Consider the following 23,355-nt stretch of genomic DNA (forward strand, 5'->3'; position numbering starts at 1 on the left):
CTTATCTCCCTAAGTTTGGTAATTATGGGAGGGTGGAAAAATAGTTCAGATCCCTCGAGTTTTTTTTTTTTTTTTTTTTTTGCTTTATCATATCTTCCCAATTTAAAAAAAAAAGTGTTAAAAGTGGTGGCACTGACTCATCTATGAAAATCTATTTAACCCAGATGAACCTGTTTTTAACTGTTACCCAGTGTAGCTGTATAGGGTGACAGCTCTGTGTTAAGTACACTTTTACACTTTTGTTGTCAGGGATGACCTGTTGAAACCTGAGTCTAATTAACATTTGATGCTTCACAAAGAGATTTAGAAACTGGGGAGTTTATTGCAGATGTTAGGTGTGACTTTAAATAAGATTTCTAGTCTCTTAGCAAAGGGATAATGTAAGAAATTAGGAGTATAATATAAGGAATTAGTGCTTGAAAGGTCAGGATTCATGAATACTATCAGTTATATAATGGTAAGAAACTTAAGGAATATGGGTCATAGATATCCTGATGTCAGAGAAATTGCCCTTAATTCCAGAGGTTAAATTCAAGACAGCTGTAGTGTGTCTTTTATTTCTGATTAAAAAAAAAATTATAACAGTTTTACAGTATACTTTGAGGTGCTTGTTATCTCCTAGGGAACTTAATTTCAAGAAGCATGTGGATTTACTTTCCTATCTTATACATATTTCTAGCATTTTCTCACCTTTCCCTTTTCAAGTGAATTTTATTATAAACTTGCTACTTAACTTGTATTCATAAGCCATAGAGCCAAGTCCTGGCTGCATTAGGGAAAATATGGCATTCTGAGTCTCCTTTCACCTATTCTGTGACTGCTACAACAGTTAATTCCTTGCAAATACTTTCACATACATGTATACAAGAATATATGTTCTCTCTGATTTAGAGAGGAATAAACTGTGGGGTTGGTTGAGTTCTTGCATGCAGGCCTTTCTTTGTCAACTACTAATGAGAAGATTCTGCCAGTTTCCTACCTGCATCTATAAAGTGGTAGGTTGATTATGGAAGATCTTTAATGCTCCTCCTAGGTCTAAGATTTTATTAAATCTTTTTTAAAAATATAAGTCTTTACTTTTTAAAAAATTATTTAAATGTGTAATTAAGACACCAACATAATTCTAAATGTACATACAGTTCAGTGGCATTAAGTATATTTATATTCTTGTGCACCATGATCACCACCATCCATCTCCAGAACTCCTTTTGTCTTGCAAAACTGAAACTTTGAACTTTTGAACCCATTGTACACTAATTTTCATTTCCCCATATGCCCCAGCCCCCTGTGACTACTGTTCTGCTTTCTGTGTCTATGAATTTGACCATTCTGGGTACCTCATAAAAGTGGATTATATAGTATTTATTCATTTGTGGACTGGCTTATTTTACTTAACAGAATGTCCCGAAAGTTCATCCATGTTGTATCATGCATCAGAAGTTATTTCCCTTTTTATGACTGAATAATATTCCATTATATGTATATATCCCATTTTGTTGATCCATTCATCTGTCCAAGGACACTTGGGTTGTTTCCACCTTTTTGACTCTAGCATACAGTGCTACAAGTATTTGAAGGAACTCCTATTTTTGGTGTGTGTGTGTGTGGGGGTGGTTATTCCTAGGGATCAAATGACTGGACCATTCATACCAGAATGCCCAAGGTCCTACTTTCTCCACATCTCTACATAACTTGTTATTTTTTAAAGTTTTATTGCCAGCTTAACAGGTATGAGTGGTATCTCATTGTGGTTTTGATTTGCATTTAAGAAACCATGCCTCCCTGTGTTACCCAGGCTGTCCTTGAACTCCTGTGCTTAAGTGATCCTTCATTCTCCCAGGTATCTGGGACTACAAGTACATGCCACTTTGCCGAGCAAGGAGTTCTTTGTATATTCTGGCTATTAGACTAATCACATGTATGGTTTTTTAGATATTTCTTCTATTCTGTGAATTGTCTTTCATTTTCTTGAATATATTCATTGATAAAGGGACATTTTTATCCTCATGTAGCCCAACTTATTTTTCTTTTTGTGTTGTTTTTCATTACTAAATCCAAAGTTGTAAAATTTTCCCCCTATATTTTCTTCTAAAGATTTTATAGTTATAGCACTTACTGTTAGGTCTTTGGTCCGTTGTGGGTTTTTGTTGTTGTTGTTGTTTGCATGTTTTGTTTTATAATTAAATTTTATATATACTATAAGGTAAGTGCCCAGTGTCATCATTTTACACCATTGTTGAAAAGACTGTCTTTCCCCCTTTAAGCACTCTAGTTGAAAATCATTTGACTAGATTGATTTCGGTTTTGTAGTAATACTGTTATTACAGTATGATTTGCTATGTGTAATTTTCTTTTGATGTTTTCTGAACTTGAACTTGGGATACTGCTCAGTGGTAGAGCACTTACTCAGAGCCCTGGATTCAATTCCCAGCACTACAAAGAAAAAGAAAAAACTTGCAGTAAAATATTGGACTTGGAAGGACTTATTTAATAGAATTGTAGGTCCTTTCATTTTAAAGTAGAAATAGTAACCTGTAAAGTTTTAAAATATTCTGTATATAAGATCATCTGGCTTACCCTTTTTTTTTTTTTCTTCTTCAATGTTAGGGTGATAAGAAAGGTTTGTCTGTTCCAAACAAGAGGAGACTTTGTAGAAATATCTACAAACTGCAATATATGATCTTATTAAAACCTACTCTATAAAAATATATTTTGAATATCATTGGGAAGTTATTAATCAGGCTGAATATTAGAATGATAAGAGAAAATTATTTTGATGATATAATAGTATCTTTATAATTATGTGAGTATATCATTTTTATAAAGATACTTGCTGAAATATTTAGTGGTAAAATATCTGGTCTACAATTAACTTTGAAATGCCTTAACCAAAAGAAGAAATTTAGCAAAATGTTAGCAGTGTTTGTGTATAGGTGGTTGTTTATTGTATTAATTATTGTTTATGTTTGATCTTTTTTTTTAAATAAAAAGGTTTCCAAAAAGTTGTTTCCTCTGAGTTTTAGATTCATTTGTCTGTGTCTGCTAGTTAGATCTGTGTAAACCTATAAGTACCTTAAACTCAACATGCCCCACCTGAACTATTATTTCCTGGTCTTTTTGTTACAGTATGTACTTTCCCAGAGGGTCGTTTCTCCCTATACTTTACTTAGCATCTCTACTTTTAGGAATCCTTTTCCTACATACCAATAGCATAAATAATAACCCCTGTTACATATACCATTGTGGTATACTGTTACAGCATTGTGTTAAACAGCTGTTTCTATTTCCATAGCATCCATTTGTTGCTGAGCTCCTTAAGTGATAATCTTTAATGTTCAGAATCTTTGAACTGAACTGTTGAAATGTATTTTCCTCTTCACCTGAGAATTTCATCTTCCTTGTGATTGCTGACTTTTTCAAAGTATGAAAGAAACTTGATTATTTTGATCCAGGCCTTGAATGAGTATCAGCCAATTAAGCCTATAATTATTTTGGCATTTAATAGTTGGTAATTTCTATAGCCAAGGTGATCACTAAATGAGGTTGTGCCTTGTCTTTAAAAGGTGGGAAGAAGAACGCTATCCTGAAGGCATCAAGTGGAAATTCTTAGAACATAAAGGTCCTGTATTTGCTCCACCATATGAGCCCCTTCCAGAGAGTGTCAAGTTTTACTATGATGGTGAGTTGTTCCAAATTGTCTGATTCTTGGCCAAGAAAAGGTGTCTGCTTCTATTTAGGGATAGAAAATGAGGAAGAATCCCACTTTCTATTTATTTTGTTTTAGTTATTACATGGTTTCAAGAAAGAGGCATCAGGTGTTTACTTAACTCACAGTCCATGGTCCTCAAGCTAAAGGTTTTTGTTTTTAAGGTTTTTTGATATTTGTATATGGACAGCATACCTTTATTTTATTGGTTTATTTTTATGTGGTGCTAAGGATTGAACCCATTGTCTCATACATGCTAGGCAAGCACTCTACCTCTGAGCTACAACCCCAACCCACTACAGGTTTTTATCTGAATGTGATTTCCTTGGACCAACTCAGTGCAATGGAGTAGTTAGAAAAGTCTAATTTTAATGGTAATATTTTGTGTTAGGGATAATAATGCAGGCCAACAAGCTGCTTATTTCTAAAAATAGTATTAGTATTTGGTGGAAGATTAATTACTCTGCTGTCAACCTCTAGCTAGGACTACTTGAATCTGTTCTTCATCTTCGTAATATAACAATATGCCTTTGGTATATATGCAGTCAAGTCTGATAAGTTGCTTTAAAGAAATGCCTGCCTGGGTCTCTTAGAACCTTCAGAATTGTGTCTTAGCCATCACCAATTTTTCTATACTTGTGTTGACAGATTTGAAAATAGCCTTCTGTTGTCAGTGCAGCAATACATAGATGATAATGTTCAGTTGATTTCCCTCATTCCAAGAGCTCTATGCAGTAATAGCTAGAGTGCTTATGTGCTTAAGGGTTTGAGGTTACTTACCAGAATGGATCTGGGCAATAGCTATTGAATAGGTGTGGAGTAGGAATGGGTGCTTCTGAACCAAGTGGTCTACTGACCAAACTTTGAGAAACACTGGAAAAAAAGACTGCTGAAAAGCACTGGTGACAAAACTTTTGAGAGCTCTGGTACATCTTTTTGCCCACCAACAGTGGCTTCAGTGCCACAGATCCTTATGGGTCTAAGGTAGTATAGGTTGAACATCCCAGATTTGAAATCTAGATGCTCCAAAATCTGAAAATATTTTTTGAGCACCAACCTGACATACCAGAAAGTGAAACTTTGTTTTATGCTTAAGAATGTTTAAAAAAATTACATAAACTTGCCTTCAGGCTTTGTATGTATGAAACATAAATGAATTTTGTGTTTAGACTTGGGTCCCATTCTCAATATTTCTCATAATGTTAATGCAAATAGTACAACATATAAAAAGGGGGAAAAACACTTGAAATCCTAAATACTCTAGTTATAAGCATTTTGGATAAGGATGCTCAATTGTAAGTCATACTGAAGGACTGGGTCTATAAGTGAGAAAAGGAACAAGAGTGGTAAGCCAGAATTTTTTTAAAAATTTATTTGTTCTAGTTAGTTGTACATGCTAGTTTGATTAATTAGTTGTACAATGCAGTTTGATTCATTGTACACAAATGGAGCGCAACTTTTTATTTCTCTGGTTGTACACGACATAGAGTTGCACCATAAGTGGAGTCATACATGTACCTAAGGTAACGATGTTCATCTCATTCCATCATCATTCCTGCCCCCATGCTGTCTCCCCTCTCCCCTTTGCCCAAAGTTCCTCCATTCTCTGCAAGCTCTCCCCCCCCCACCCCCCACATTACAAATCAGCATCCACTTACCAGAATATTTAGTCTTTGGTTTTTGGGGATTGGCTTACTTCACTTAGTATGATATCCTCCAACTCCATCCATTTACCTCCAGTGGCACAATCAGTTAGTGTTTGGTACTTATACAGAATTTCTTTTTTTTAAAGGATATATACCTGTGTTCAAATACCAAGACTATCATAAGGTACAGGTATTCTGGGAAAGATATTAAAAAATAATTATTAATAAAACTCAACCACAAAAGCCTCACGTTGAGGTTCAAAGAGATTGAAGGGAAAAGCTAGATTTTCTAGTCTTGGGATTTCTTTTACTTTTTAAAACTGAAGGCAAGGCCTAGATTAGTTGTTGCCACGGTCCTTTCCCCCATTCTTTAAAAAAAAATTTTTTAACCTTTATTTTTTATATGGTGCTGAGGATTGAACCCAGTGCCTCTCACAGCTACCCAATCACTCTACCACTGAGCTGCAACCCCACCCCATCCTTTCCCCCATTCTTGCCTAGTCCTTCAGTTCTAGAGTTTTAACATTTCTCAGATTTCCCTCTGGGATTTCTTCCTTTGATTGTGAAAACTCCCACTTTGTATTAAGTCAAAAAGTATTGATTCCTTAGCTCAAACTGATAATGTCAATGCTGCCTACTCTCTGGGGAAGAGAATTCTCAGGGAAGGTGGGCGTAATGGCTGACTGAAGTAGGGAATCACTGCCTCTTCAAAGGACCTTCAGTTTTCAGCTCTGACTCAGCAATTTCCTTTTACTGGAGATGACCCTTTTCTATAAAATATGACCATTGCCAGGAATCTTCAAGTCATCCTCCCACTACCCTGCAGCAGGGAGCTGTTATTTAATCTTTTGACAGCTTATTTTAAACAAGACAAGTTACAATTACTTCCTCTGTTGGGACAGAATTCAGTAAGATAGCCCTGAGTGTCTTTCTCTCTCTCTCCCCCCCAAATACTATTAATACATGGTATATACCAAACATACCAGAGAACAATTCACATTTTTCTTAACCATTCATTTTATTCTTAGTGGCTTAATATCTTCATTTACATTGGAAGCATATCAGTTCTGTCATCTGGTTCAGGCCTGAGTTCTGTGAAGAGCTGGCAGTCTCTAGATCTAGTTTATCCTCTCCAAGTCTTCCTTCCAAAACAGAAATTTGAGGAGATTGAGAAGGGAAAGCTGCGCCACCTGTTGGTCTTTTAAATGATGGCCAAATAGGTTCTTTCTGTCTACTATGAGTTTGAATTTTGTGATACAGTTCCCCATATTCCTACAGTCAGGGGATGAGATGTCTTCTGAGTTTTATCGTAAATGGATTTTTGGTTAAATTTTAGGTTTCTATATTAAATGTGAACTCCTTTAATTGAATTGTTAATATTAGTCAGATGCTATTATTAGGGCATGTATTGGTTCATAAAGTTGGATGTACAAGGAAAAAATGGAAGTTGTTCTGTTCAAAGTACTCTCTTTGAAAAGTAGATTTAACTCCAAAGTGCTTTTCTTTTATTGCTTTTTATCTAATTAAGATATGCAAAACCCCCAGGCTCTATCCACATTTTCTTTACCAGTAAGCAGCTTTGTGATACAAACACTGCATGCTATGAGGAACCCTAGCCATCCCTTGTGCTATGGATGAATACTGTTTTTGTAAAAGGCAGCCTCATAGTACCTGTATTCCAGTGCAGTGCATTGCAAACCCTCGTGAATATGATTCTCATTCAAATGCAGTTTCTTATTCAGTAGGTCTAGGGTTAGGGCCCAGTATTCTATATTTCTGACAAAATTCCCTCATGATATTAATGCTTTTTTGGTCTTTGTAACACATACTTCTAGTAGCAATGAACTCTGAGGTCTTATTTAAGTTTTATGGGAAATCTGGGCTTGCCTGCTATATAGAATTTTTAAAAAATTCATATTCCACCCACTTAACTTTGAAGAAGAAAGATGCCTATTTGTTTTCCCTGCAATTCCTTTCTTCCGCTCCCTTCCCTATCCCTTCCTCCCCTTCTTGAACAGGCTGCTTAGCTTAGCAGTGGCAGGACTCCCTCTGAGGATTTGATTTTTAAAAACCGTTGAAGAGGTGTAAAGGACCCTGCTTGCTGAAAGGAAAAGGAAGAGTGACTGGGCCTTCCCCAGGTCATCCTTGTCCTGAGCAGGCACCTGGGAACAGTTAACTGGCATAGTCTCCAAAAATAAGCCAGGTAAATATCTCCAAAAGAGGAGGAGAATTTAAACAAGTAGATGTAAATCAGTATGTTGTCTTTGTTTTGTTGTAACTGTCACCAGACCTTTTTACCATTCCATAAGATGCTAAATTGGTTATTAAAGAAGTCTCCGGTACTCAGTATTTACATTTAGAATATAAATATTGTACCTTACTTCTTGGAACAACTTTTTCTTCTAGGTAAAGTCATGAAGCTGAGCCCCAAAGCAGAAGAAGTAGCTACGTTCTTTGCAAAAATGCTCGACCATGAATATACTACTAAGGAAATATTTAGAAAAAATTTCTTTAAAGACTGGAGAAAGGTACTATAGTCCATGTATTAGATCCTTAGTGGCTTTCAAAAATGTTGGTCAAATACTAAGTATAAATTATGATTTTACAAAAAATTCCCTGATATAAAATCTGAGTTTTATGAATCTTGTTGTATTACAAATTGTATATTTTTTGTCTGTTTACTTAATATATTATGGGTAATTTCTATCCAAGAAATCTTATTTTTTTTTCTCTCAGCTCTCATATAACTGCAGGAGGGGGTTTAATCAGATTAAGACAAACAGAAAACCTCAATCCAGTTGAACAAAGGAAAATTTGACTCTCTAGGACTTCCCTCTGCTATTGCAGAGATGTTAATCTGACATCCCATTTGTCTTAATTCTTGTTCATTTTGCTTAACCTACTTTCTGCTCTTAAAACCACATGTATCTATTGAGGTGGTTTTTAAAACTCTAATAATCTCAATTTGTGACTAAAGAACTAAAGTTTGTCTCCTGAACTAGCTCTGAATATCAGATTTAATGAGTTAGTAGAGCAGGGGTAATGTTGCTAAGAGACAATGAGTATTGAACTGTTTCTCTCATCACTAAAGTAATTGCTCATATCCATGTCTCTCAAAGTTTTATTCATCTACCTGAGATTTGTGGCAATTTGCCAAGAGCCCAAGAAACCACATAAAAGTAATCTTTATCTCCCCCTTTTCTTTTGACTAGGAAATGACTAATGAAGAGAAAAATACAATCACCAGTCTAAGCAAATGTGATTTTACCCACATGAACCAGTATTTCAAAGCTCAGTCGGAAGCTCGGAAACAGATGAGCAAAGAAGAAAAATTGGTACTACAGAATTTATTAAACCTCTAGAGAATTTTGGAATAGTGATTAATTCATTCAATTTATTCTTAGTTCTTTGGGACACATCATTGACATCAGTATTAATTCACTGTTCTTTATTCATTAGCTCAATATAAGAACCCTGATGTTGTTCCATTGAAAACCTGTCCCACAGTGGTACTAGATATTAAGGATTTAAGAATCAACCATGTATACCTCCCTATTCTTTGATTTGTTTTACACACTTATCCACTTTTAGTCTTGGCCATCCTCATTGCTGAAGGGTCTTTCTAGTATCTAGCACACATGTTTTTTTGTACATGCTACCTGTTTGTGTAAAAAAGTTTAATTGAAACAGACACATCTACTTATTTATATATTCTCTGTTGCTTTTATTCAGTAGTAGCAGAGATCAGTAGTTGCAACAGAGACCCTTCCCTTTATTCCCACTTGGACCCTAAAATACTTTATCTAGAAAAAGTTGATAACACATAATCTAGAAGAATTCAGGGTAGATTTTTTATTAAGTTAAGGATGTTAAAGGATTCTTTGTACTTCAAGGCCCTGTAGTTTCAGTTTTTTAAAGGACCTGTCATGCTTACATAATCATTTGGGGGGTGGTACTGAGGATTGAGCTCAGAGACACTCAACCACTGAGCCACATCCCCAACCCTGTTTTGTATTTTATTTAGAGACAGGGTCTCACCTAATTTTTACTGAGGCTGGCTTTGAACTCGAAATTCTCCTGTCTCAGCCTCCCAGAGCTGCTGGGATTATAGGTGTGCACCATGCGCCCAGCTCTACATTCATTGAATTTAATATTTATTTATTCTAGGTCTTAAGTTTAAAAATTACTGAGTCACTTTAGGAATGATAACTGCATCAGATGTTTTTACTCTTAGGTTAATCTTTTAACTGATATTCCAAATTAGTGAAATTTAGTATATTATTTACTTTAGGTTTTTTTTTGTTGTTTGTTTGTTTTGTTTTAAGACCACTTTGGAGCTTTGTTCTTGAAATGGTGATTCAAATATAGAAAGCTTTTATTAACATGACCTTCTTAGCCCCTGCCAAGGACGCAACCAACAAATTTAGTTAATACCCACAAAGCAGCAGAACTTGGTTATCAATATAAGATGGTGAACAGTTGACAGAAGATAAGGAGGTTGGAACTCTCTCTTCCCCCACAAGAGGAGGAGCAAGTATCACAAAGTATAAAGTATATATACCCATAAACCTAAGAAATAATCCATGAAACAAATTTGTCTAGGCTTTAAAAACCCTTATGAAATAATTTTTAACCAAATGGCTTTGGCTTTTGTGAAGGACTTTTTAAAGTTATATTTAAAAACACCCAGATAATACTTATAAACACACATTGTTTAAAATAGAGGAATTATCCAGCAAGGTAGGGCATGCCTTTCTGTAATCCCAGTGGCCAGGAGGCTGAGGCAAAAGGATTTCCAGTTCAAAGCCAGCCTCAGCAAAAGCAAGGCGGTAAGTAACTGAGTGAGACCTTGTCTCTAAATAAAATACAAAATAGGGCTGGGGATGTAGCTCTGTGAGCAAGTGCCCCTGAGTTCAATCCCCAGTACCAAAAAAAAGGAATCAGATTTTTTTTGTGTGTGTAGTCAGGCTCTTCTTGCCTCACCCCGCCCTGTTCCAGGACTGGGGATCACACACAGGGCCTTGAGCATGCCCTTTAGCCAGACTCCCCACCAGTGAGCTATATCCCCAGTGCTGAGAAATCAGTTTTGAATCTGTAGTTGAAGTTAGTTGTTCTAGATAGATTTTTAGGGGGAGGATTTTATTGTCTCTGAAAAATCTATCAGATGTTTTCTTATACTTTAATTTATTTCTTAGTGATTTTTGACCTGTTCTTCCACAAGAGATAAAAAATAGGTGAACAGAGAGCAGCAGTTTGAATCCATTTTGATTACTTTGCTGTATTCCAGAAAATCAAAGAGGAAAATGAAAAATTGCTGAAAGAATATGGCTTTTGTATTATGGATAACCATAGAGAGAGGATTGCCAACTTCAAGATAGAGCCTCCTGGGCTTTTCCTTGGCCGTGGCAACCATCCAAAGACGGGCATGCTGAAAAGAAGGATCATGCCTGAGGATATAATCATCAACTGTAGCAAGTAAGTATGACAGTTATTTTTTAGGTCAGAAATGAGGTGAAGGGCTTCCTTTATTGCCAATAGTTAGGACTGTTCTCCATGTCAGTGAGGACTGTTTAGGAAGGAGTAAGAGCAACATGGTATATTTCTGTGGGTAGATCTCCCGAGTGTTTTTTAGGTTGAGTTACAAGGAGAAAATTTGGAAGTAAATGCCCAGCAGATACGTAAGGTGAAATTGTTTCTTTCTTCTCATTTCTCTGCTTTCTTATTTTCATAGAGATGCCAAGGTTCCTTCTCCTCCTCCGGGACATAAATGGAAAGAGGTCCGGCATGATAATAAAGTTACTTGGCTGGTATCTTGGACACAGAACATCCAAGGTTCCATTAAATACATCATGTTAAATCCCAGTTCACGAATCAAGGTAAGGAGCTAAATAACTAAGGACTGATCCCATTAGGGGGTTAATAATCTTTTTAATTTTTTTTTTAGTTATGCATGGTAGACTCCATTCTGATTTACAAGCATGGAATATATCTTATTCTAATTAGGATCCCAGTCTTGTGGATGTACACATTGGTGAGCTTCACTGTGGTGTATTCATATGTATATATAGGAAAATTATGTTAGATTCATTCTACTGTCTTTCCTTTTCCTATCCCTCTCCCTTCCCATGATTCCCCTTTGTCTAATCCACTGAACTACTGTTTCCTACCCACATCCCCTTATTGTGGATTAGCATCCACATATCAGAGAAGACATTTGAATTTTGATTTTTCTGGGATTTACTTGTTTTACTTAGTATGATAGTTTCCAGATCCATTCATTTACTGACAGATGTCATAAACTCATTCTTAATGTCTAAATAATATTCCATTGTGTATGTATATAACAATTTCTTTATCCATTTAACTATTTTCTTTATCCATTTACCTGTTGATGGGCATCTAGATTGGTTTCCATGGCTTAGCTATTATGAATGGTGCTTGGTGCTGTTGTGTCACTGGTGTGCTGTGTCACTGTAGAATCTTTATTTTTATTTTTATTTTTTTTATTTCTTTGGAATTATACTAAGTAGTGGGCTAACTGGGTTAAATGGTGGTTCCATTCCTAGTTTTTTGAGGAGTCTCCATACTGCTTTACAGACTGTTGCACTAATTTGCAGTCCACCAAGTCCCATCAATGATGTATGAGTGAATGTACCTTTTTGCCTACATCTTCCCCCACATTTATTATTACTTTTATTCTTGATAGTTGCCATTCTGGCTGAGGTGAGATGAAATCTTAGTTTTCATTTATATTTCTTTCTTTATTTTTTATGTGGTACTAAGGATCAAACTCAGTGCCTCACATGTGTGAGGTAGGCGCTCTACCACTGAGCCACACTCCCAACCCCTCATTTATATTTCTTAATAATCTGACTTTGTTGAATGTTCTCTCCATCTAGACTAATAGACAATAAACCTTCCCACTAAAAAAGACAAGTACTTTCACGGTTAGCATTCTCTGGTAACCTTCCTAAAGTGTCTCATTGTAATTGGTCACATTGTAATCTTACTCGTTTATGAATGTACAAATATTTACTAAAATCCCAGTATGTGCCAGGCACAGCATATGCATAGCACAAGGAATTACATTGACTAAACAGGACAGATACAGTCCCTTCCATCATCCCTGCTACTGTCTGGTAGACAGGATGTGATATATAGGGAGTAATAAACATATTGATTTCCATAGCTTTCTTCCTCTATTCAGCTTTCTTGACTCTTGAGAAAAAGAATGTGAATTCTCTGAATCTGGAAAGACTAAAATCTAATCTAGTCTTACATACCTTTTCTAGCTTCCTAAGTTCTCACCTGGGTAAATTCCACCAAAACTAGATGGGATGATGTCTGTAAAAGCACATCATAAACTATGTGTTTTGATAGAGTTTCTGAAAGAAGAAACTGTTTTGTTAGCCAGTTGGCTGTATACCTGGCTTTGCTGACATACATGAAAATGTGAACAGCAACCTAAAACCACTCAGGGAACTAGTTCTCTATAGACTGTAACTTTTACATTTAGAAGACTGAGACTTGGGGCTGGGGATGTGGCTCAAGTGGTAGCACGCTCACCTGGCATGCGTGCGGCCCGGGTTCGATCCTCAGCACCACATACAAAGATGTTGTGTCTGCTGAAAACTAAAAAATAAATATTTAAAAAAAAAATAGAAGACTGAGACGAAAAACCTTAGTCTTGGTTTGTAGGGATTTAACATCTTTTTAAGATGTGAAAGCCACATTAAAAGGCTTAGTATATTGTCATTTACACTACATCTTCTCACTTATTGCCTTGTGTTTCTAATGAAAAATACTCATCTACATATTTTGCCCCTATCAATTGAAAAATTACTTTACCTAGAATAAAGAATCGGAAAAACTCCTAAGCAAGTCATTTAAAGAAATATTATTTCTTAAATAACACAAAGCTCTAGGGCTACAAAAATAGATAAACAATGCTTTTAGCCCTCAAAGAATTTGTAGGCCACCAATGGGCTGTTCTGTTAAAAATTCCACTGTGATAGAAGAAAGATAAAAATTAAATGTTTTAGATAAACAGGAAGCAGTTATTACCAGCATTAGAGATCAAGAACAATTTTATAAAGGAAATTAGGCTAAAACTAGGTCTTAAAAGAGCTTCAAATAGAAATAATTGTGTGGCTATGGACACAGAGAGACAGAACATGTTGAGGAATAGAGGGTGTGAATAGGAATAACAAAAATAATTATCAAGGGGCTGGGGTTATGGCTCAGTGGTAGAGCGCTCGCCTCATACATGCAAGGTCCTGGGTTTGATTCTCAGCACCACATAAAAATGAAAGAAAGAAAGAGAGAGAGAGAGAGAAAGAAAGAAAAATTGTGTACAACTACAAAAAATATTTAAAAAGTTAATAATAATTATCAGGTAATGATGATCACACAACATTTTAGTGTTGAATTCTGTTATTTACCACAATATTAAAATAATCAAGGGCTGGAGATGTGGCTCAGCGGTAGCGCGCTCGCCTGGCATGCGTGCGGCCCGGGTTCGATCCTCAGCACCACATACCAACAAAGATGTTGTGTCCGCCGAGAACTAAAAAATAAATATTAAAAATTAAAAAAAAAAAAAGGAGTAAATTTAACCTGTGGGAGCCAAAAAACTTATCCATGATTTGATTACTGCTAACTCTAACTTCATTTCTCTTAGATTCTAATTTAGATCTTCAGTCTCCTTAGACTTTCCTGTGACATCCTACTGCCACATTATAGCCACCTTTAAATGACATGTTGAAGATAAGACCATTCTTTTCCTCTTTGTGAAGGACCATTGGAGAACTAATTGAACTGGAGGAGTGTCTTGACTATAGGTAGCCTAGCTTAAGCAAGATTTTAGAGGCATGGGCATATAAGCACACCAAATATAAATTGTTAGAAATGCTGCAAAACAGAAGTACAGGGTATCAATGGAGAGTGTACCAAGGACCTCATCTGGCCTCTGGGATTCAGGGAAGACTTTTCCAAGGAGTTAACATTTAAGGTTAGATTTATGGGTGGGACGAATTGGATTTTATCCCTGAAGCAAATACAGGAATGAGTATTTGGCCAGAGAAAATATCCTTTTGAAATCCTTGAGGGGAGAAAGAGCTTGGTGGTTTTGAGGACAGGAAGAAGACTTGGTATGCATGGAGGAATAAGAAAGAGTCTGAGGCTGAGTGCAGTGGGTGCACACCTGTTAATCCCAGCAGCTCTGGAGAGCTCAGGCAGGAGGATCGAAAGTACAAAGCCAGCCTTGGCAACTAAGTGAGACCCCATCTCAAAAGATAAAAAAAAGGTGCGGGTGGGGATGGGGGTCAATGGTTAAGCACCCTTGAGTTCAATCCCCAGTACACACACACACACACACACAAAAGAGGGGGGGCATGAGAGTAGGCTATAGAGGGAAGCAGGTTTTCTGTCTTCAGATTTTTTAATTCTCTTTTACATTTCTTTTTTTTTATTATCTTAGTCCAAAAGTATGCCACTGACCTGGGTTTTTGAAAGTCCAGAAACAATAATAATAATACCAGACTTGATTTCTGGAAACTTTAAACTAACTGATAAATCTGACTGATTGCTGCTTTGTGGAGACTGGAATGGACCCAAACAGCTGGGATTCTAATAGGAGACTATTGTATTCTATGTTAAGAAATTTTAATGACCTAGACAGATAATGGCAAAAATGGGGATGGAGAGCCAATGAACAAATTCCAAATATGTGAATGATGTATACTTGTACAATAATAAACAAGAGTAGATTGTAACAGCCTTTCTGAAGATGGAGATCCTTAGATGAGCCAGGTGGAGTACCTCAAAAACAGAAAGCTGCCGGGTGTGGTAGTGGACGCCTATAATCCCAGCAGTTTGGAGGAATTATGAGTTCAGAGCCAGCCTCGGCAAAAGCAAGGCATTAAGCAACTCAGCAAAACCTGTCTTTGAATAAAATACAAAATAGGGTTGGGGATATGGCTCCGTGGTTGAGTGCCCAAGTTCAATCCCTGGCGCGTGCACGTGCGCACACACCCCCCCAAGAAAAAGCAGAAAGCCAACCAGTTTTATTGCAGACATCATCCAGATAACTGCTTTACACAGTAAGCATTTACTCAAGTTTCTCAGTTATGATTATGGTAGTGAACCTTGAATTCACCCAAAGGTAGGCCCTGCCTAGATACCTTGTACCCAAAATAGAATGCCTGACTCTGATCAACTGGGGATGGGATTCCAAGAAGAGTCATGATAGGCCTGGAAGAGTAGTGTCAGTGGGGGAGTGGGGAGTCAACTTCTTGAGCTTGCTCTCAGTCCTCTCAATCTGTCTTCCACTCAGGAGAACAGTAGTCTGCAGAGGTTGGAGTTTGAATGCTTTTTAACTTTGCATTGCCACCCAGAGAAGCAGTGCAAGCACAGAACTATATAAGCATATTAGGGGTTTGACCTTTAACGAAACATTTCAAATATACAAGAATAAGGAATAATATGTAAATGCTTTGTATGCCTGGCATCATCTTGCTTAATCCAATCCTTTTTATTTATTTATTTATATATATTTATTTATTTTGCAATACCAGGGATTGAACCTAGAGGCCTTCTCACCACTGAGCTGCATCTGCAGCCCCTTTTATTCTATCTATCTATTTTCTTACTTAATTATTTATTTTCTTATTTATTTTGAGGCAAGGTCCTGGTAAGTTTCCCAGGCTGGCCTTTAACTCACAACCCTCACCCCAGCCTCCAGAATTTCCAGTCTTACTGGTGTATGCCACCACACTCAGTTTAGCTTTATCAACTCTTAACATTATGGCTTACTTTTGATTATGTCATTGCATAAAACATTCTGATAAGCATAGCTGAAGCCCCTTGTATCATTCCCCACCTTTTTTTGTTGTGTGAAACTCATGTTTTTATTCTCAGGTGGCTTGTTATTGTTGTTTGGGGGATATTTTTACTGTATATTTATGTGTTCAAACAATATGTAGTATTTTACAAGTTTTAACAGGTGTGTTATTAGGATCACTCTATAGCTTGTCTACTCGGCTTTGGTTTTGAGATTTTATTGTCTTTAACATTAACACTTTTAATTTATCCATTTTATTTACGATATGGTGTTTTAGTAGATAAAAAAGAGACACTTAGGCTTTTTTCAGTCTTGTTACTAGAAACAGTGTAAACTGAAGGCAACAGGGATAAGCATATTTCTTAGAGGCCGTCCCTCTCCGGCTAAATCTAGACAGGGTGGCTTCTGCTCCCACCCCCATCCCAGTGTCCTTATTTTGAGAGAATCTTGGATCCTTATTCCAGGAGAGTTTGTCTAGTGGTATATTTTTTTTTCCTAGTGGTATCTTGTGTGAATGACATATTGTTTGGGTTTTTCTAAACCCTTTTTCTCTCACGTCTACCTTAATCTCAATGGGATGACTAAGGAATGGAGCAAATGTAACCCAAGTGTACTCAAGCCCATAGGCCCGTGTGTACTGGAGTGATTGCAAAGAGCCTTTGAGGTCCCTTTTTTCCTGTGTGAGTGTGTAAGAATAATTCTCAGATTCGTCACTGACATGTACATGAAGACAGCTTATGACAAACATCTTCTTATTCACCCTTTTAAATATCAAAATGTACTTAGAAAATTCAGCAAGAAATTTCCCACTCCCCAGGAAATCAGACTTAGATATTTCTTCTGCCTCACCAGCTACTAAATCACCCACCCACAACTGAACCTCTCTGTTTAGCCAAATATGTCCCTATAAATAGTATGCATACATGATCATGGGAGAATGCTGATGACTCCTTAGCCCACCTACAAAAGCTTTAATTTCTGAACATTTGCTAGGATCTAAAAGTAGTGGGCATTTCTTGCTCTGTACTCCATGCCCCTGCATGTACAGAGGTTGGTTACCTTGACCACAGTCTTAGTTCTCAAGTACTGTGGGTTCATGGCATAGGTGGAAACAGTCAGAGTGGGTAGAAGTCACTACTCCTTTCCTTTGTTGGTGAAGTTGGAGAATTAAGAGCAGAATTATTAGGTTCTTAAGTTCCTTCCTTCCCTGTGTTCATGTCATATAGTCAGTTTTGTGCCTTGTAATACTCCCTGCTTCTTTGGGATTTTTTTCCCCTTCTTTATCCTTCTCACTCGACAACAGTATTTATCTTTGGTTATGAGTCTGTATGTATTCATCATGGCAGCAGAAATTGGTCTTCTCTGTTGTCTAGTTTGTCTTTTTACATATTTTAATGGCCCTTCTTTGGCTTTAGAATCAATTTTCAAACATTACACAAAAATTTTAATGCCCCCCCCCCAGAGAAAAAACCAACTTCCAGAAACATTGTTCTTTCACTCTAATCATGGAATACTTTTAAATAATTTAAATGCAAAAGTTAGAAAATGGTGGTGAATTATTATAGCTGTTCCTGGAAGTAATTTTGTACCTTGGTAATTACATGTTGTAGTCTTTGATTCTGCCTCTTTGACAGCTCCATCAAACTGTGAATGGTTGTCTTAAATTTAATGGAATTCAGTGGTAACAGAAAACTGCTATTGGGTCACATATTCAGTAGCAAAACTGTGATGCTGATGAGGAAATGGGAATGTTTATACTCTCTGACAGAAAGGGGACATACACAGCAGTCACACAGGAGCCAGTTATGATTGACAGGGAAAATGGGACAAGCATGTGTTCTTTACCAGGTTAAATGCCCCAGACTTACTTTCTTTTCAGTTCTGTGTTTTTCAACCTTGCTTAAGCTCAAGGTCCTTCTCTTTGGTTCAGAGCTCTGAACTTGAATATTCAAAGTCTGTCTTATTCACCAGTTGCTAAACAAACCATTTGGGATTGGTCTTTGCAGGGTGAGAAAGACTGGCAGAAATATGAGACTGCTCGGCGGCTGAAGAAGTGTGTGGACAAAATCCGAAACCAGTATCGGGAAGATTGGAAGTCCAAAGAGATGAAAGTCCGGCAGAGAGCTGTAGCACTATACTTTATTGACAAGGTAGGAAAAGCTTTCAGTCAACATTAGCCATTGCTCTGCCAAGATCTGTGCCAAGTCCTAGGGAGTGGGGGTTGGTAGCAGTGACACCCTGACAATCACTATCTTGCTTGCATTAAGCCTGGCCCAGTAAGGAAGGCAGTGTTGGAGCAAGAGGCATCCACAGTCTATCTGAGTATGGTCTTCATAACAGGATTCGCATGAATCTGAACATGTTGGAAATACTGTGATGTTTAAACTCTTTTCATTCATGACCCAAAATAAAAAAGTTTAGATCACAACCAACACACATATATTTGTTTTTTTCTGTAACTGAATCAAAAGTTGCACAAACCAGTATAACTTAAAAGTTTAGAAAAAGAATTTCTATTTTTCACTCCCTATATTTCAGCACAATTCTGAATTGTTGCAAAATTAAGACACTATTTTTTTGGGTTTGATTGCCCAGAGTCGAAATATTATCCTCATTTTGTTACCTTTTTTAAAAAGTCTTTCTTTCCTCCGTCTCCATTTTCAATGATGGAAAAGAGAAACTTGGATCTTTATATGTTTAGTGTCCCTGTAGCTTTCATAGAAAAATCATCTGTAGAATCCATAGTTTTCAGACTACGCAGACTGATGCTCTGTCCCCAAGGAGAATTGAGAGGCTTCTCTTTTGAGTTTCCTAGAGATGCTATAAGGTTCACATATTTTCGTTCATGCTGATCTTTTTCTTATCTGTTTTCCCTGGGCAGCTTGCTCTGAGAGCAGGCAATGAGAAGGAGGAAGGAGAAACAGCAGACACTGTGGGTTGCTGTTCACTTCGTGTGGAGCACATCAATCTGCACCCAGAATTGGATGGTCAGGAACATGTGGTAGAATTTGACTTCCCTGGGAAGGACTCAATCAGATACTATAACAAGGTCCCAGTTGAGAGACGAGTAAGTTAATGTGGCATGTTTTTCCTGCCATGTGTTTTCATTCATTTGTTCATTCAGTAAGCATTTATTGAGGGCTTTTCATGTGCTCTGCACTTTGCTGGGCAACAGCAAAAATGACCTGAAGATAGGGGACAGGTATTTCTTGTTGTGCTGTACACTTCCTGTCCCGCAACTTGTGCCACCTTCCTGGGAGTAAGAGGCCATCTTTTAAAGCAGTGTTCAACATCTATAGAGTTGGTCTTCAAAATAAACTCAATGTAAGATTGAACCCAGTCATGCTTTTTTAATGATTTAACCACATCACAAAATGCCTTAGTTGTGTTGTACATTTGTCACCTTGCCTCTTTACTCAGCCACACAGCAAATGAGTAAAAGAGTTGATTTTTTTAGTTTCCAGGTATTTTGAGCCCATCATTTCAGAGGTGCAGCTGATAGTCCCAGCCTAATCATTCTTAATGTATTGGGCTTGAACAAAAGACAAAAGAGTTATGGATTGTCCTTGTACTTTACTCTTTCTATTTAAGTTTGAAAATTAGCTCTAAAGATTTTTTTTTAATTTATTTTCTAGTTATAGGTGGACACAATATCTTAATTTTATTTTTATGTGGTGCTGGGGATCAAACCCAGTGCCTCACACATGGTAGGCAAGCGCTCTACCTCTGAGCCACAACCCCAGCCCTCTAAAGATTTCTTAAAAAGAATAATAATTAGACTTCTTATTTCTTCTAGGTTTTTAAGAACTTGCAACTATTTATGGAGAACAAGCAGCCTGAGGATGATCTTTTTGATAGACTAAATGTGAGTGGACAAAGCACACTGGGCTGAAGGGAGTCCTAAACTGGGCCTCACAAGTTCCTAAAGGAAAAGGTTGCCAGTGGGGTGGTTCGAGTTCTTCCTACAGCCAAGTCTGTCCCATGTGTACTTTTCCTCCGTCAGGGCAGATGGTGAATCTGTGGCCAGAAGCAGACACCTCTACTGCATAACAACTGCCAAAGTGCTGAGGTGGGGATAGATGAGCCCTGCCTTTTATTCTTCCCTGTTTCCTACACAGGCTTACATTAGCTGGATTCTGGAGACCCAAGATTTGCCCCCGAGAGCTTGCCAGAGAAAATCTTAATAGGGAAGGACAAATTTGCTTTATTGGCCTGCTTAGAATTGAAGTACTCCATAAGGAGGCATCATGTAATCCTATAGTATGAAATTATTTTTCCTCTTAACTAACTTTCCACTTGAAGACAGTAAACCTGACAAGATTTCAACTGCACTAGCATAAATAACTCTTAGGGCTTGCCAGAAGGGACAGGATGATGTGCCTCTTACCTCAATCCCAAAATCCCCTCTCTTCTCTCTTGCCTTATTTTCTCCAGACTGGTATTCTAAACAAACACCTTCAGGATCTCATGGAGGGCTTGACAGCCAAGGTGTTCCGTACTTACAATGCCTCCATCACGCTACAGCAACAGCTGAAAGAACTCACAGCCCGTAAGTGTTGCTTGACCACACGGGGCCACATCCTGCTGATGGTGCCAGTGTGCTTGCTTAGCTAAATCCTGGATTTGTTCCACTTTTTCTTCTCACCATTGTGACTGGAAACATTTTCCCTCCAGGCCTTTATCAAGAGCTAAAGCTTTAAGGAAAAAAAAAAAAAGGCACTAAAGCTTAGTTGTATGAATAGGATCAGTGCTGTTTCTCCTACTCTTACCCTTACAGAACTTTTCTTTCTGCCTAGAAAATGCCTGGGTTTTGTGTTTTACATATATGTTATTTAAAAGCTCACAAGGTGAAGGAAGATATAATACTATGATGTTCTATTAACTTGGAGAGAATAAAGTTATCATGATTGATTATCAGAAAAATATAGGAGCAGATCTTTTCCCAAAGGTTTCATTATTTCCCCCCCTTAATTAGTGTTTTTAAAACTAGCTACAGAAGATACTACCAAGAGCCACAGCTCCCTACCGCACTCAACCCCCACACTTCCATGGGGGGACCAGTCACTACTAAGTTTTCAATGTCCTTTATCAAACATGTTAAGTGGTCTTAGAATATAAGCCAGAAAAGCCAGAGACAGGCATGTTGAGGGGCAATAGTTTTCCTTTTTAAACAGTATACTGCCTTGTGGCTTAAAGTGTGAAACTTAAGGTTTCTTTATCTCATCTTCATCTACTGACTCCTTTCCAGTTATACATTTCTTTAGGCTCCTTTAGACAAGTAGGTAGGAAGCAGGAATGAGGCATCAGAAGAGTCCCTGTCCTGACTCCTTGGACAAAAAAATGGGTATATATTTCACTATATTATAGAAACAAGCCAGTCATGTTGGCTTACCTATAGTCCCAGCTATTTAGGAGGCTGAGGCAGGATGATCACTGACCCTAGGAGTTGAAGGCCAGTGTGGTCAACACAATGAGACCCTAAAAAAAGAGAGGGGGGTGGCTGTAGCTCAGTGGTAGAGCGCTTTCCTAGCACATATGAGGCACTGGGTTCAATTCTCAGTACCACATGAATAAAAATAAAGGTGCATCAACAACTGAAAAAAGAAAGAGACTCAAATTCCTCTTATGGAGGGAATTCATCCAGGCTAAGTTTACATATACACTTCATGTTGTCATTTTCTTATGACCATTAACTCTTGAATTTTGACCTTGTGCCTTGGGAGAAACTTCATCATTTGAGTGCGGTAAGGGCCAGTAAAATCATTGACATGTGTGCACTGTTGGGCATACAAACTAAGTCTTATTATCATCTTTTTTTTACAGCGGATGAGAATATTCCAGCAAAGATTCTTTCTTATAACCGTGCCAATCGAGCTGTTGCGATTCTTTGTAACCATCAGAGGGCACCACCAAAAACATTTGAGAAGTCTATGATGAACTTGCAGTCTAAGGTACCTTGGGACTAGATGATGGGGTAGCAAAATGAAGGGAAACTTGTCTACAACTTGTTAATTTTGCAGATAACCTGCAAAGAGGAGGCTTTTATAATCCAGCCTTTTGAACCAGGATATCTGCAGGCCAGTCTTGGTCTGTCCATATTAAGGATGAATAAATAGTGACAATATGATAGTAGTTATGCATATCAAGGTACCAGTTGTACAGGAATTCTTTCTGCTGTGGACAGAAGTTCTATATTGGCCACTACCTATTTTGAAGTGCTAACCTTGATGTGCTTTTGCTACTGTACATGAGGAAAATGGATATAAAGAAACTTTTGTTCTGTGCTCAGAAATACAACTCTAGAGCTAGGGATGTAGTTTAGTGATAGAAGGTTTGCCATACCCTGTGTGAGAACCCTGGTTTAATCCCCAGCACCACAAGAAGAAAAAGAAAGAAAGAAAGAAAAACAGCTCTTTTCAAATTAAGGCACGGTGGCACATGCCTGTAATCCCAGCCTACTTCAGAGGCAGAAGCTGGATGATTGCAAGTTTGAGCCCAGCCTGGGTAATAAAGTGATACCCCATCTCAAAAAATAAAAAGATGTTGAAATAATGATATTTGAGTTCCCCCTAATCCTGGTACACATATTTTTATGTTTACATATTATATGTGAATCACATTATAGTTTATCATCAAACATCTGCTCAATATTGGCCGTATGCCACAGTTATGCTCTACAGAGACACTGATGTGTAAATTTGCGAACAATTCAATGCCTCCCACCTTTTATTCCTCCTCATTTTGAAACAGGGTCTCACCGAGTTGCCCAGGCTAACCTCAAACTTAACATCCTCCTGCCTCACTCAGCCTCTGGGCTACTTAGGTGACAGGCATGTGCCAGTGCACTTGGCCTGTGATGAGTATTTTTTAGCAGTGGCTGCATAACTAAACCATCCTAATTTGCTAACCTACAGTTAAAGTTTGTAGATATTTCACTATTATGGCAGATATGCAGGGCCAAAGGAAACCAATAAAAAAAACCTTGAGGGTAGGGGCTGGGGATGTGGCTCAAGCAATAGTGCGCTCACCTGGCATGCGCGGGGCGCTGAGTTCAATCCTCAGCACCACAGAAAAATAAAATAAAAGATGTGTCCACCGAAAACTAAAAAATAAATATTGAAAAATTATCCTTTTGTTAAAAAAAAAAAACTTGAGATAGTTCT

General features: G+C 37.5%; 1 protein-coding gene across 1 annotated transcript in view; it reads left to right on the forward strand.

The window, feature by feature from the left end:
* Top1 (DNA topoisomerase I) overlaps window positions 1-23,355 on the forward strand; it is an 80,061-nt gene that overhangs the window by 50,798 nt on the left and 5,908 nt on the right. The window contains exons 9-18 of the mRNA XM_026383171.2: window positions 3,564-3,679; window positions 7,759-7,880; window positions 8,565-8,687; window positions 10,640-10,827; window positions 11,084-11,228; window positions 18,199-18,342; window positions 19,074-19,259; window positions 19,989-20,057; window positions 20,627-20,741; window positions 22,016-22,143. Coding sequence (XP_026238956.1) covers window positions 3,564-3,679; window positions 7,759-7,880; window positions 8,565-8,687; window positions 10,640-10,827; window positions 11,084-11,228; window positions 18,199-18,342; window positions 19,074-19,259; window positions 19,989-20,057; window positions 20,627-20,741; window positions 22,016-22,143 — 1,336 coding nt within the window. The remainder of the gene's footprint in view (window positions 1-3,563; window positions 3,680-7,758; window positions 7,881-8,564; window positions 8,688-10,639; window positions 10,828-11,083; window positions 11,229-18,198; window positions 18,343-19,073; window positions 19,260-19,988; window positions 20,058-20,626; window positions 20,742-22,015; window positions 22,144-23,355) is intronic.

This window comes from Urocitellus parryii, chromosome 6 (genome assembly GCF_045843805.1).
Source record: "Urocitellus parryii isolate mUroPar1 chromosome 6, mUroPar1.hap1, whole genome shotgun sequence".
Classification (NCBI taxonomy): Eukaryota; Metazoa; Chordata; class Mammalia; order Rodentia; family Sciuridae; genus Urocitellus; species Urocitellus parryii.